Source organism: Mastigoproctus giganteus, chromosome 12, assembly GCF_048544385.1.
Source record: "Mastigoproctus giganteus isolate SK-2022 chromosome 12, ASM4854438v1, whole genome shotgun sequence".
Lineage (NCBI taxonomy): Eukaryota > Metazoa > Arthropoda > Arachnida > Uropygi > Thelyphonidae > Mastigoproctus > Mastigoproctus giganteus.
The window spans coordinates 97,312,342-97,327,751 of record NC_143586.1 but is presented as its reverse complement, the minus strand read 5'-3'; the positions used below and the strand labels follow the sequence as shown (position 1 = coordinate 97,327,751).

The 15,410-nt window shown below is 36.5% G+C and overlaps 1 protein-coding gene across 2 annotated transcripts in view; it reads right to left on the bottom strand.

The window, feature by feature from the left end:
• LOC150077291 (mediator of RNA polymerase II transcription subunit 25-like) overlaps positions 1 to 15,410 on the bottom strand; it is a 763,048-nt gene that overhangs the window by 724,332 nt on the left and 23,306 nt on the right. For both annotated transcript variants that reach the window (XM_090386696.1, XM_090386697.1), the window contains exon 2: positions 7,823 to 7,954. In XM_090386696.1, coding sequence (XP_090242822.1) covers positions 7,823 to 7,941 — 119 coding nt within the window. In that variant the 5' untranslated portion in view covers positions 7,942 to 7,954. The remainder of the gene's footprint in view (positions 1 to 7,822; positions 7,955 to 15,410) is intronic.

Here is a 15,410-nt window from a genome sequence, read left to right as displayed (position 1 = left end):
TGTAATGCAGAATATTTTATATGTACAACAAATATTTGAATATTAAATATTTTGACCAATATTTGGGCATCTTTTCACTACCGTTTATTATTGATTAGGAAATATCCTATAGCACCGACCGCAACTCACAAATACATATGTTACCTTATGGGAATGCGGCGCTCGCTTAGCGCAGATTCACTTAGCGCTCTGTTTTTACGGAACGAATTATCTGCGTTGAGCAGGGGTCACCTGTACAGGAATTTTGCAAGGAGGGATAAGGGGGTGATTGTTCCCTTGTATAAGGCAATGGTCGGGCCATACCTTGAGTACTGTATGCAGGTCTGGAGGCCTCATTTTAGGAAAGATGTCAAGCTGCTGGTACGAGTACAGAGAAGGGTGACGAGATTGGTGAATGGAACAAAGGGTTTCTATTACCGAGAAAGGCTTAAGTTCTGCAAATTGCAGCTTCTGGAACTAGGCATCTGCAAGGTGATCTAACTGAAGTGTATAAGGCCTCGAATGGATTGAGCAAGCTCAATGCTAATGGGATTCTTCCTCTTGCTCAGATTACTCACCTGAGGGGGCAAAAATTCAAATTAAAGAAAGACAATTGTTGAATAGATGTGCGGAATCTCGCCTTTAGCCAGAGGGTGGTTGGTAGTTGGAACAAACTTCCATCTGTCGTAGTGGAGGTCAGCAACTTAAATAAGTTCAAAGCAGAACTAGACAAACATTTGGAATAGGAAGGGGTTTTATTTTATTTTATTTTTAATTATTATTTTTTGGCTGATGCTATATAAGATTGCTTTCTTACATCAAATGCCTCTACTAATGCTAATCTTACTCAATGAGTGAGATGGCTACTCTTCCTGCTTAGTCTGCTTTTTTTGTTTTTAGTTATTCTTGTAAAGCCTGGGATACAGCAGAACCATATATTGTGATTTCTTTGCAAAAGCTTTGATACTTACTACTGGACCTGTTGTAGAACTGGGTGCATTGTGTTGTGCTGTGCTGTGCTGTGCTGTAGCAGGTCTTACCATACTGCAAGGCAATAAGAGAACTAAGGGACGTGTTGAAAATTATGGCGTTTGCTATCTGCTTATATTCAATTTGATTTACAGCCATTAAGATGCCTTGTAATTCAACGGCAAATATACTGCATTCTTTTGGGTCACTGGATGAAAGTGCTATCTTCAAAATGAATCGCTGCTCCTACACAGTCCCTGATTTTGACCCATTAGTATAAATAGTGCATTCTGGTTATTTGGGCCACGGTATTTTGTTATGGAGAGTCCATCGTAATGTCATTTTATTGTACAGTGAACCAATCGTAAAGAGCTGGTCCACTACATTTTTAACTATTTAAGTGAAGCTTTAAGTAATTGGGGCAGCTGCTTAATCGGGCCAAAGTGCACTAGTCCCAACATGTCCCAAATAACTGAACTCCACTGTATAAGTGTATGACGTGCTGTGCTGTGTATGCTGCAAGTAGTTGCTTGTAGTTTATTCTCAATAGAGTTATTTTTATCCCAAGATTGAAAATACTGAAAAAGTGTACTCCATGTTAGTAAGGTCTGGGCTTTCATACTTCCACAGTTTTCATATTCTGAGAATGATAATAAATACTGAAATCAGTAACATATAAAGTGGCATCAATAGTTCTTGGTATATGTCGGTTATAATGTTTATAGTGAAAAGGGTAGTGCTAAGCACTGACTCCAGTGGCACACCTTAAGTGGAAATTTTTGAAAGGGTAATCTGCAGCTAAACTTGAAATGTCCTGTATTATGAGAAATTTTGGATATATTTAGGGAGATATCCAAGTAATTCAAGGTGTCCACCTCAATGCCAGAGCTTAAACCTGTGAATCAGGCAACACAGCAGCAACCCTCCCCCCCCCCAAGGTAGAATGTGCTGGTCCCACAGGATGTACCTATTGTCAGTGACTCAGTCGGGGAAATGGGAAATATATCATGAAAAAAGAATACGACCAGAGTGTCTACCATGAGCAAAATTAGATGCTGTTGTGGAGCAGATATCTTCTTTTAAGGACACAAAAAGTGATACTGTTGTACCCGCAAGTTGGCACTAATGATATTAAGAGTAGGAGATGCAAGGATTTGCTTAACAAGTAGTGAAGGCTTATTACAGATTACCTCAGGTATGACAATCTACAGCCTGCTACTCAGGTGGCGCCTCCGTAGCCAGGTGGGCAGGAGCAGCAGTGCATAGCACACGTTTCTTGATTAGACCGCAGTTCGAGCCCGTGACCACCAAATACAGAGGATGCGGAAGAGTCAGGGAATGACCACCACATATCCCCGGAGCAATATGGCCTTAGTTACTAATGCTCCTAAAAACCAAATAACAACAACAGTTACTCGGGTGACACTTGAGTCAAATGACTCAAATTATGGTGAAATCCAGTCATTCTCCAACAAACAAATCCTCTGTTTATACAAGGTGAAGCTTAGTAACCCTGGATAGAAGTCATCCATATGTACTTGCACAAATGTAGACTCTTATCAAGCACACTGCAATTCCAAAACTTTGCTTATGATGGCAGCTTAAGGCAGCTTAAGGTGGTAAAAACCACATTTAATCTCTGGACAAAGCTCCAGCAATTTCCATCCCTTCCATTATGTTGCACAACTGACATCTTTTGATGGGCATGATGGCAAGTCCAATCTTCCTTGAAATTCGAGAGTACAGCTATAAAATGGCATTCACAAGCTGGCCACTACATAGTCCACCAGAACAAACCTAATGGTAACTCTTTAGGAGGCATCGGAACCAGCAGCTATGATCTCACTGTTTCTACTCTGCCAGATAATGACTGGAGGGAATCCGATTAATGTGCATGCGGAGGCATTGTCAATGGCAAATTATGTCAAGAATATGGATACATTCTTGCCATTTGTAAGCCATATCCAAGAAGGCACTTAGGTTAATTAATGATATCTCTAACAGTCTCTCTCTCTCCGCTCTCTGTCTCCTAGACATTGTTTCTGCTGCATGCCTTTTCTATAGATACTTCCATAGGCACTGTTCTTCTGAAATGACATCTATAATTCCCACTCTCTCTCTCTCATTCAAAGCAATCTGAACACGCCGCAATCCGTCAACATCCTTTCACTATCCAACTTCAAACTCACAGAACCAACTTTTCTTCTTCCTCATTTATTCATTCAACTTCCGTTTTCTTGAACAACCTTATTTGTACATATTTCCTGAAAATTGCAATCTACAGAAGTTCATGTCAACAAATAGCTTTTTTCATCTTCTCAACCTCCAACCCATGCACTGTACTAAGTATTATAGGTTCTAATACCTCTCAAGTTTGGATGTTTCATAAAAAAAAAAGCACCTGAGAAATGAACTGATTGAGGTGTTTAAGGCTTTGAATGAATTAAACAAGCTCAATACTGATTGGATTTTTCCTTTTACCCAAACCACACAAGGGGGCATAATTTCAAATTGAGGAAGGACAGTTGAAGAATAGATGTATGGAAGTTTGCTTTTACCCAGTGGATGGCTAATTGCTGGTACAAACTTCCATACGTTGTTATGGAAGTTGAGAGCTAAAATAAATTAAAGGAAGAACTAGACACAATTGGAGGGAATGAATTGGTAAAATGGGAAGTGCCTTTTTTTTTCTTTTTTTTGGCTGATACTACATAAGCTTGCTTTCTTGCAACATTTGCCACTACTAATGCTATACACAATATGAATAAATGTTGTGTGTGCATAACTAAAATGAGAACACATATCGATATGTGTTGGAAGCGCATAAATAACCATGTTTCAAAAGTTAAATCTAAAAGGTCTATCTACCAGTTCATTCTACAGAAATTGTAGAAAAGAATCATCTAAGACAGTGGCATCCAACCTACGGCCCACGCAGAAAGTGAACTAAAACAGCATTTTAAATTTTGTAAATTATCAACCATAATTTTCTCATTAAATGATAAGTTTTGTTCAGTAAATGTTATTGTGTATTGTACTTAATAAAGTTTTCGAATATTTTCAATTTTAGGTATATCATTATATTTATTTATTCACCTTAACATCGAAAAGCAGTGATTCTTTTCAAATGTGAATTTTCTAAAGTGAGCATTTAAAAGCAAAAGTAAGCCATTTTTTTAAAAAACAAAAATAAAGTATTTAAAAAAAAAAAACAAGTCATATTTTTATAATTTTAATAAAATCTAAAAAATAAATATTTAGATTTGTTGCACAAGTGTTGGGAATTTGCATTTTTTATATATAGCCTAAAAATAAAAAACACTAACATGAAAATAGAAACTTCCTTTTACATGTAACAAAATATCAAAAATGTAACACTAATTTTTCTCAAATCACTCAGTGCAGTCCACAAAACAAATCTAACTTTGAATATGGTCCAACTGTTTTCACCGTAGGGAAAACAATTGGACACCACTGATCTAAGATGACCCTTGAAGATAAACAGACTAATCAGTTCAATTTCAAGAATACCAAACGAAAAAATTTATGCACAGTCAATACGGAAAACACTTTATGCGCAGGATATGGATAAATACCTTCCCTGTCTACCATTCTCCAACTTTAATCTGAAAAACATAGAGAACTCCTTCAAGTTCTAACATGAAGACTCTTGTGCCATTTGAATATAACTTTCTTCATCGAAGTTTCACACAGCAGATACTTAGCTGAAAAAGATGATACATAAGTAAATGCACCAGTATCTGGCTATTGCTGAAAGATGTTAAATACTCACTGATTCTGAATTCTTTGATTGGAAATTTTTTGCAGACATGTTTTGAGGGGGGTCTAAAACTCCCCATCCCCAAACCATTTCCAGATCACATAACAGAGGAACCAGAAACTCCAAATGCAGATAGCCACAGATTTGGATTGACTTACAGGATAGTTAAGGGAGACCAATAAGATCTCTACACAACAAACATTACCATCAGTTCAGATAGTTTTCAAGATGTAAATCACAGTGCCATTGTCAGCTCAACCTTGTTTTCTTCCTCCAACCTTCCCTTCACAAATCTACTATCTAATAAAGGCCATAGAAATTTGGTTGTAATGTATAGTATCTTCCTCCACCACGCAAAGTTTATATAGCTTACAACGTCTACCCAAAATATAAATTAATAAATTCATGAAGAATAGAATTTCCTAATAGAATAGTGTTTCATCTTTCAAATTAATCATGTTACTTGTGTGAGTGCTAGAACTCCTTTACTACCTGATTTATTTAGAGCAAACTTGTAGTTGTATCATTATAACTTTTCATTTTAACTTATTAGAATGTTGATAAGCTGAAATGATCAAATGAAAACTTCTACAGTACAGTAGAACTTTCAATGTCCATTAAGGTACGGGACCAAGACCATGATAGATAACAGAATGGATGGATAATATACACTGAAAACATTATACATACAATAGACTGGGTCATCTACTAACTTGTTATTTTATTACATAATACATAACCTAATGAAATTTAATTACTCTTTAATTATTATTTATTTTTTACCAGGTCATCAAAAAATCTACATACATATCTACTTTTAATATTTTGACTTACATTCGTTTAATAATGTCATAAAAAAATTTAAAAGAAAACAATATTATTCTAATGTCATTAAAGAAATTTAAAAGAAAACAATATTATTCTAATGTCATTAAAGAAATTTAAAAGAAAACAATATTACATAATTAAATTTCTTTTCTAAAAAATTCAGTCAATTTCTTTTGTTTCATTACACCTCAAGCCTTTTGGGAGGCAGTTACGAACTTTACACAAAAGTAACACTTGCGTAGCAGCTGCTGCTTCTTGTACCATCGAACCACTTAATGCACTTTGACGACATAGTTTCAGCTTCATTTATTCATAATTAACCAGTGGCTAATTATGTTTGTTGTTCCAGCAGCAGCCGTTTTTCTTCTTCAGTTTCAAAATCATCCATTACTCTTGGCACAATTTCATTGCCGTCTAAAATTTCACATTCAATGCCCATTTTGTACATATCCAGCCAATCATTTATTTCCTCCATCGAAATATTTTTAAAACCAGGAACATTCGAACATAACTGCAAAATCTCAGTTTCTTTTGGAATGGTTTCTGTATCATTTGAATATATTTCTGGCCACAACTTATTCCAGCTTCTTTGTATTGTTTGAACTGGAACATCATTCCAGGCATCAGCGACATTGAAAATTGCATCTTTTATATAGTGTAGCTTTTCCAAAACTCTATCACATCTAATTTATTTTTCTGACCGAAACAAGTTTTTGAATGAATGTTTTGCGATAACAAAGTTTCATACTCTCAATCACGCCTTGGTCCATCGGTTGAATGAGAGATGTCATGTTTGCTGGCAGAAAGTGGCATGATATTTTGCCATCATCGCTTTTTAAATCACATACATGTATGGGATGAGTAGATGCTTTGTCCATCAATAGCATTGCATATTGTGGTAAACCTTTTGATGCCAAATGTGATCTTACACATGGTTTGTTGTTTGGTTTTTAGGAGCATTAGCAACTAAGGCCATATTGCTCCGGGATATGCGGTGGTCATTCCCTGACCTTTCCACATCCTCCATATTTGGTGGTGACGGGCTCAAACCCCGGTCTAATCAAGAAGCGTGTGCTATGCACTGCTGCTCCTTCCCACCTGGCTACGGAGGCGCCTCTTACACATGGTACAAATATTTTATGAAACCAATCATGAAATATATCTTGGCTCCTCCACGTGTTGTTTTGTGAAAAATATTTAACTGGCAAAGCATTTAAATTGATATTATTAAATGATCTAGGCTTTTTTTGGTTTTCCTATAACAACCAAAGGCAATTTATGATTACTGCTGGCATTAGCACGTACCATTATAGTGGTGCAATCTTTTTGATTCTTATATCCCGGTGCCATATGTGCACTTATTGAGGCCAGTGTCTTTTGAGGTAATGCCTTCCAATTAATGCCAGTCTCATCGCAGTTGTATATTTGGTCTTTAACCAAACTTTGATCAGCTATTTCCTTCTGTAGTTTTTCATGATAAACAGAAATTGCAGCTCTACCTGAGCTTAGCTTCTCACCCTGGATCGACAACTGCCAAAAACCATGGCGAAAGTTAAATTTGTCCAACCATCCAATGCTAGCCTTGAATGAAGGATCTCTGCCTAGATTTTTTATTGATTTCAATGGCTTTTTCAATTATTATAGGTCCCGAAATGGAATTCCTTGACTAGGGTTTGAAAAAACCACTGAAACATTGCAGTATCCAACTGTTCATTTTTAGCAAGCTTCACTGTTTTACGACTTTTAACATTACCATCAGTGGTTCCCATTTTCGACACGTGGTTTTCAATTTTGTCTGAATCACACTTTATATCATTTGCTGTTGCTCTTCCTATTCCATAAACCGATGCTTTACTTCTAGCACTTTCACCTTTTCTTAGTCGATTGATTATTTCAATTTTTTTGATAATCCCAACACTACTCTCTTACATTTCTGTCATTTCAATGGGTTTATTAAATAAAAATTATTAAAATATGAAACAAGATGTTAAAGTACAACCGTATACAGTAAGTTGTAAACAAAGACTGAGCAATACATGGTGCCAATATCACAATGCATTACAGCTTAGTGGGGTTAAGTGACGGTTAACAGAGACTGATGGTTAATAGGGTGACTGACAATCGAAGTTCTACTGTACCTTCATCATTTGCAAATTTGTAGCATAAATTAAAATTTAATTTCTGAGAACAAGAAAAACTTCTTTTTTTTTTTTTTTGAATGAGCTACTTTATATTAAAATTTTACACTGACCAAATGCTACTTACTCTAAAGTTGGTATGACATAATTCAATTTCAAATTGTCTACGTATGGACTCAAGTTTGCCGTTCCTTCCACCACAAAAACAACATCAGCTAGCCAATTTCCTTGATCTGCAACTACCATGATAGTAGAAATGCTGGGAAGGGAAAAAAAAACAAAAGAAAAAAAGTTGTCATGATATTCTAATGGTAGTTTAAATACAACCATAACATAATGTGGGATAATTTTTATCTAGTAACTGTAATGTTAAAAACATGTGTACATAAATAAATATACTAATTGAAGAAATAATGGTAACAAAGAAAGTTGAAAAAAATTACAAAAAGAGGTACTACAATAAAACATTTGCAGGATTCTCATTCTTAGCCCAATATATAGCTGTTCTTAAGCTACTGCAGTTCTTACAGTTTGTCGTGTACAATAACTGAACAAGGGTGTGTTCACAAAACAGTCTAGGCGCCTCCATAGCCAGGAGGGCAGGCGCAGCACATGCTTCTTGATTAGACCAGAGTTCGAGCCTGTGACCACCAAATACGGAGGATGTGGAAAGGTCAGGGAATGACCACTGCATATCCCCGGAGCAATATGGCCTTAATTGCTAATGCTCCTAAAAACCAAATAATAACAACAACAACAAAACAATCTACATGTTGTACAGACTGAAAAACTCAGAATAATTCACAGGGGAAGCTTATTCCCCCAAACGAGTTTTTCTAACTAAAGAACTGACTGAAAATGCCTTAAAAAATTTTCCCACTCTAATAGGATTCAAACCCAAACAATTTCAAAAGGGTGACAAGTGGACTAATGTGAACTAATATTATTAGTGGTCTCCCAGGGTTCAGTGCTAGGCCCATTGTTGTTTTCTGTATTTATCAATGACAGTTATGAAGGCATATCAGGCTTAAAGTCCAAGTTTTGCAGATGATATAAAGGTTGGCAGGTAAATGGCAGTAATGATGGAATGCTACTACAACAGGATCTAAAAAATTGGTTAAATGGGCTGAGAAATGGCAACTGAAATTTAACATTGACAAATACAAAGTACTGCATTTGGGTAGCAGTAACCCAGAGGAATGTACCGTGTAGTATTACACTCAGGATGGTAGCAAAAAATGAAAAAGACCTGGGGTAACTGTGCAGTGAGATATACAGTTATTTGAGCAGCTTATGGAGTTTCTGCCAATGATATACTTGAATTTTGCTAGCAGGGATAAAGAGGCAATTATTCCATTGTATAAGGCAATAATCAGGCCACATCTAGTACTGCATACAGTTCTAGAGGCCTCATTTTTGGAAGGATGTAAAGCTGCAGGAACAGGTACAGAGATGGGCAACAAGATTAGTGAGGGGAAACAAAAGGGGGCTCCTACCAAGAAAGGCTTCAGTTCTGCAAATTGCAGCACCTGGAGAAAACGTACTTACGAAGTGATTTGATTGAAATGATTAAGGCTGTGAATGGATTAAGCAAGCTCAATGTTGATGGAATTGTTCCTCCTGTTCAACACTATGCACACGAAGAAACAAATCTTCGCACATGAGGGGACATCTATTTTAAGTTTACCTTTAGCCAGTGAGCAGTTGATTGATGGAACAAACTTCCATCTGTTACTATGCAATTGGAGAGCTTAAATAAATTAAGGTAAGAACTAGACAAACTGCTGAAGGGAATGAATACGTGAAATGGGAAGTTTTTTTTTTTTTTTGCTGATGCTGGAAAGCTTTCTTTCTTGCATTATATATATACACCGATGAGCCAAAACATTACAACCAGTGATTCGTTATGCAAATCGAAGCAACTGCAGGTGAACTATGGTGTGTGCACAGGTCGGGACACGGTATAAAAAACACCAGATACTGAGCTCCGTTAATCAGTGTTAGTTTTGTTCTTGAGATGGGAAAGGCAACAGACTTAAGCGAGTTTGACAAAGGCCAAATTGTAATGCCCAGATGTCTGGGTCACAGAATATCCGAAACAGCACGGCTGGTGAGATGCTCATGGTCAGCCGTGATTAGTACCTACCAAAAGTGGGACAAGGAGGGAAAACCCACGAACCGCCGGTGAGGTGTTGGATGACCACAGCTCATCGATGCTTGAGGTGGGCAAAGGCTCTCCCAGATGGTACGTGGCAACAGAAGGGCGACTGTGGTGCAACTAGCCGGTAATTGGAATGCTGGTGCCAGGAGTAATGTGCCACAACACAGTACATCAAACCCTGCTGAAAATGGGGCTGTGTAGCCGCAGCCGCTCCGAGTGCCCATGCTAACCACAATTCACTAGCAACAGCACCTACAATGGGCATGCAAGCATTGAAACTGGACCTTGAGTAATTGGAAGAAAGTCGTCTGGTCCGATGAATCATGTTTCCTGTTGCACCGTGTGGATGACCAGGTACGTGTGCGTCGTTTACCTGGGGCAGTGATGCCACCTGGATGCACCATGGAATGTAAACAAGGCGGTGGCAGCAGTCATGCTTTGGGCAATATTTTGCTGGGTTACCCTGGGTCCAGGTATCCATGTGCCGGGCACTCTGACGTCTACCACCTACCTAAACATCATTGCTGACCAGGTACACCCTTTCATTGCAATGGTCTTCCCCTCTGGCAGTGCAGTCTTTCAGCAGGATAATGTGCCATGCCATGCCACACCACCCAGATTGTTCAAGACTGGTTCATGGAACATGAGGAAGACTTCCATGTATTACCCTGGCTTCCAAATTCCCCAGATGTCAATCCCATCGAGCATCTGTGGTTTGTGTTGGAACAGCAACTCCGATACGCTCGTTATGTGTTGGTACCAGATACCACAACACACATTTAGAAATCTTGTAGCATCCATGTCTAATACTTTCAGATAAATGAATATAATGCATTTATCCGAAGTCTAGTCATCACTCAGTACAGTATTAGACAATGTGCATAATGGGCAGTTTACTCGAACTATTTACTCTATCATAATTAATGCAACCAATGCAGTTACGTTTTCGAAGAGTTGATAATGGCAGATAAGAATTAAAAACTTTTTTGGAAACGAATGCCTAAAAGAAGTTTCATATTGAAAGAAGAATAAAACATGCCAGGTTTCAAAGCCGTGAAGGATTGGTTGACTTTATTGTTGAGTGGTAACGCTGAGGGGAATTTTAAATTAAAACCCCTTTTAGTTTACTAGGAAGAGGGCCAAAGTACAACCCAATCGACACATTTTTCATTATTAAATTCATCAATTAAATTAAATCAATTTAGATCAATTAAATTCATGATTTTAATTGGAATTTTAAGTTTAATTTTGATACGTAAGTAGTTACCACATAATTATATATATGTAATGCAGAATATTTTATATGTACAAATATTTGAATATTAAATATTTTGACCGACATTTGTGCATCTTTTGACTATCATTTATTATTCATTAGGAAATATCCCATGGCACTGACCGCAACTCACAAATACATGATACCTTATGGGAATGAGGTGCTTGCTTAGTGCGGATTCACTTAGCGTTCTGTTTTTCAAGGAACAAATTATCATCGGAGGTCACCTGTATATTATCTATATAAATTATAAATAAATATATATACAGGAATTCCCCAACTTACGAAAGAGTTGCGTTCTGTGGAACGCTATGCAAGTCGGAATTTCCTCCATGTTTGTGCAGCACCTCGCAACTGTGCTCGCTGAATTGATTGAATCAAAAAAGAAATGTTCAAAGAACATGTAAATAGAATTATTTATTGTATTTATTCAGTTTTTTTATCTCATGCGCAGGAAAAATTACAAAAGCATGCAATTTAAAAAAATTTCAAAATTATAAAATTACAAAAAAAGAGGAGACAGGCATAGTTGTCAGTAAGTTTTACCTCTCAAGCATCATTGCCAGAATCTACGTCTTCACCTGATAAGTACACCACTGTGCAGGTTGAGGGCTGTGGAGATTTAGAAGGGGGTCAGTAGCTCAACCTTACGAAAGAACATATTATTGGATGGTGGCTTTTTTCTTTTCATCATAGATTCCTTTGTAGCAAGCAAGCATATCATTCACCCCTCTGTTAACTTTTAAGAATCATTCATTGTAAGGATTCATCTTCTCAAACCTCGCCATTACCGATGCAATTTAATGAAATGCCATTGCTATCCCTCTGGTGATGAAGCATCTTGGCTCTTCATTTAGTTCACCTTGAGCTTCATCAGCATTTTCTTCTCTCGCTATTGCTGCCTGCAAGTCAGTAAGTTCTTTGTTAGATAATTTCTTCTCTTCTTCCTCTATTAACTCCTCCACATCTTTGGCAAACCTCCAACTGAAGTAGCTCTGCAACCTTTACAATCTTATCTGTAACCTCTTCATATGATTCGTCTTTTTCAAATACTTCAAAGCCTTTTACGTGTCTTGGGCATATTTTTTTCCATGCACCATTTAAACAACTTTTAGTAATTTCCACCCAGGCCTTATTAATGTTTAAGATGGCGTTGTAAATGTTGTAAGATTTCCAAAAGTCTCTTAACATAAAATTTTTCTCATCATCTACTGCAGACAATGCCTGAGCAATTATATGTAAATAGTATGCTTTTAAATTTGAAATAACATCCTGATTCATAGCTTGGATGAGTGAAGTCATGTTTGGCGGTAGAAATAAGACTCTCACATTCGAATTGAAATCATCTAGATCAGCGTTTCCCAACCGGGGTCCACATGGACCAACAGGGGTCCATAGAAGCTTTGCGGGGGTCCACAAGAAAAAAAAATTGTATTTCGGGGGTCCACGTGAAATTAAACAAAAATGCACATAATATGAGCTAAGGAGTTCATGATAAAATATTATAAATAAAATAATTTGTTAAATAAAAATATTAATAATAAAATAAACTAATGTCATAGAAAAAGTCCAGAAATTCATAGTTAGAAGATACTCATATTTTCTGGAACCTTCTTTAGTTGACGCAAAAAAAAATTTATTTCCACAGAAAATTCTCGAAGAAGAAAACATTATTTAAGCACCGACTAATCTAGAAAGAGTCAGTCAGTTAGAGGCAGTCATTTCATTCTATAGTGAGTAACTAGCATCGTTGTGGTGAAATCTATTGTTTGTGTTATTGAACGTTATTGTTCTAGTGAACTATATTTCCGTTAGTACCTACAAGCATTTCAAACGTTAAATATTTGAGATTAATAATATTATTATTGTTTTCAAATTACACATGGCTCATGCAAATAAGAAAACAAGACAATATTTGACTGAATATCTGTCGTATGGTTTTATTGAATCACCAGAGAATAACACAAAACCAATGTCTTATATGTATGACTGTGCTGCTTAATGATAGCATGAAGCCAAGTAAGCTTCGTCACCATTTGGAGACAAGGCACAGAAAAAAATAAATAAATCAGTGGAGTATTTCCGAAAACTACGAGACAATTTTCAAGGAAGAAACAAACTGTATCAGATTTTAAGTAAACAAGCAAGCAATAAAGATAGCAGTTTATTAGCATCATATGAAATCAGCAAAATCTGGAAAGCCACACAGCATTGGTGAAACTGTCATCTTGCCTTCAATATCAGTTGTAATTTCAACAATGTTAAACAAAAATGCACGTGAAATTACCAATAACCTTCCTTTGAGCAATAACACAATATCCAGACGCATTGATGAAATGTCTGAAGATGTAGAAAATCAACTTATTGCTCAATTACAAGTGAAACAGTTTGCAATGCAACTCGATGAATCAACTTTGATGGGCAATGAAGCACTTTTATTGGCATATGTAAGATGTATGGATGATAATCAACTCAGAGGAAATGCTTTTTGCAAGATTCCTCAAAACAGATACTAAAGGTGAAACAATATTTAAAGAAGTCCAGTCTTATTTTAGAGAAAAAAATATTCCACTCGAAAATTTAATGGCTTGTGCTACTGATGGCGCTCCTTCCATGGTCGATAGGTACAGAGGGTTTATCACTCATTTAAAAAATGCATTGCCAAAAGTATTTTGCATACATTGTGTGATTCACTGCCAACATCTGGTGGCGAAGAGATTGAGCGAACGTCTTCATGAAGCCTTAACTCTTGTAATAAAAGCTGTCAAACTCATTAAGGTTAATGCTCTTCAAGATCGTCTCTTTCGCAAATTTTGTGATGAAAATGAAGAAGGATTTGACCGTCTTGTACTGCATACAGAGGTGCAATGGTTGTCTAAAGGCAGTTGTCTTCGTCATCCTTTGGGACAGTATTGTATCATTTCTAAACGAAAATGAGATTGGAGAACAGTTGGTTGCCATGAAAACAGACATATTTTACATCTCAGATGTGTTTGACAAACTGAATTCTCTTAATAAGCTGCAGCAAGGACATAATTGTGATTTAATATCTAGCAAAGAATCCATTAATGCATTCCTAGAAAAATTCAAATTGCACAGTCTTAATATCTCACGCCGTGCGTTTGACTAGTTTCCAAACCTTGCTTCAGTTTGCAGTGATTTAAAAGATGATGATTGTGTTGTGTATGTTGATCATTTAAAAAAAATTTATGAAGACATGCAAGTTCGGTTCAAGGACCTACTACTAGAACTGAACATCCCAGATCGGGTGCTGATTCCATCTGAGGTAAATGTTGCTGAGTTGAAATTGATTTACAAGAGGAACTTGTTGAACTGCAGTCTGATGAGACAGTCCGAAGTCTATTCAAAAAAGGAAAGCATGATGTATGGAAGAATAGTGACATTGCACGTAAATATCCGCTTTTATGGGAGAAAGCTAAAATGTATGTCATTGTTTTCCCATCATCTTACCTTGTGGAATCTGGCTTTAGTCGTGTAACACAGTTGTTAACAAAAAATCGTAATCGACTTGATATAGTAAAAAGAGGTGATCTTCGTCTGACTCTCACAAAATTGGAGCCAGATATTAAAATGCTAATATCAAAACATCAGCCACAAGGATCTCATTAGTAGGGCCTATTTAATGGGATCCTATTTAACCTTAGGAATAAATTTATATATGTTGTTTGAAATAGTATTTTTTTTTTTTATTTTTTTTTTACTAATTTTGAATTAAACAAGTAAAAATATGTATCAGTTTTATCAATTAAATTTTTCAAAATTTGTATTTTACATTTTTTATATTATATTGTAATTGTTTAATTATTAGCTTTTACTAACCTACAAATAAATTTTCATTTAGGAATATTACATATGCGTATATGGGGGTCCACATACGTAAAGTTAGGACTCGGAGGTCCACAAGCAAAAAAAAGGTTGGGAACCCTTGTTCTAGATGCATAGGATGTCCAGGAGCATTATCTAATAGAAGAAAAATCTTGAAAAAACATCGCTGTCTTTACATTATTTTTCAACCTCGGAAATGAAGCAGCATTTAAACCAATCCTCAAAGAGAGATATTGTTATCCATGCTGTCTGGTTCGATCGGAATGCATGGGTGGGGTGGCTTTATTGATGCCCTTAAATGCACAGGGATTTCCAGAATGGTATACAAGCAGTGGTTTTAATCTGTAATCTCCGACTGCATTAGCCCCAAGCAAGAGCGTGGCCCAATCTTTTGACGCCTTGAAACCTGGCATTGTTTCCTCTTTGGCAATG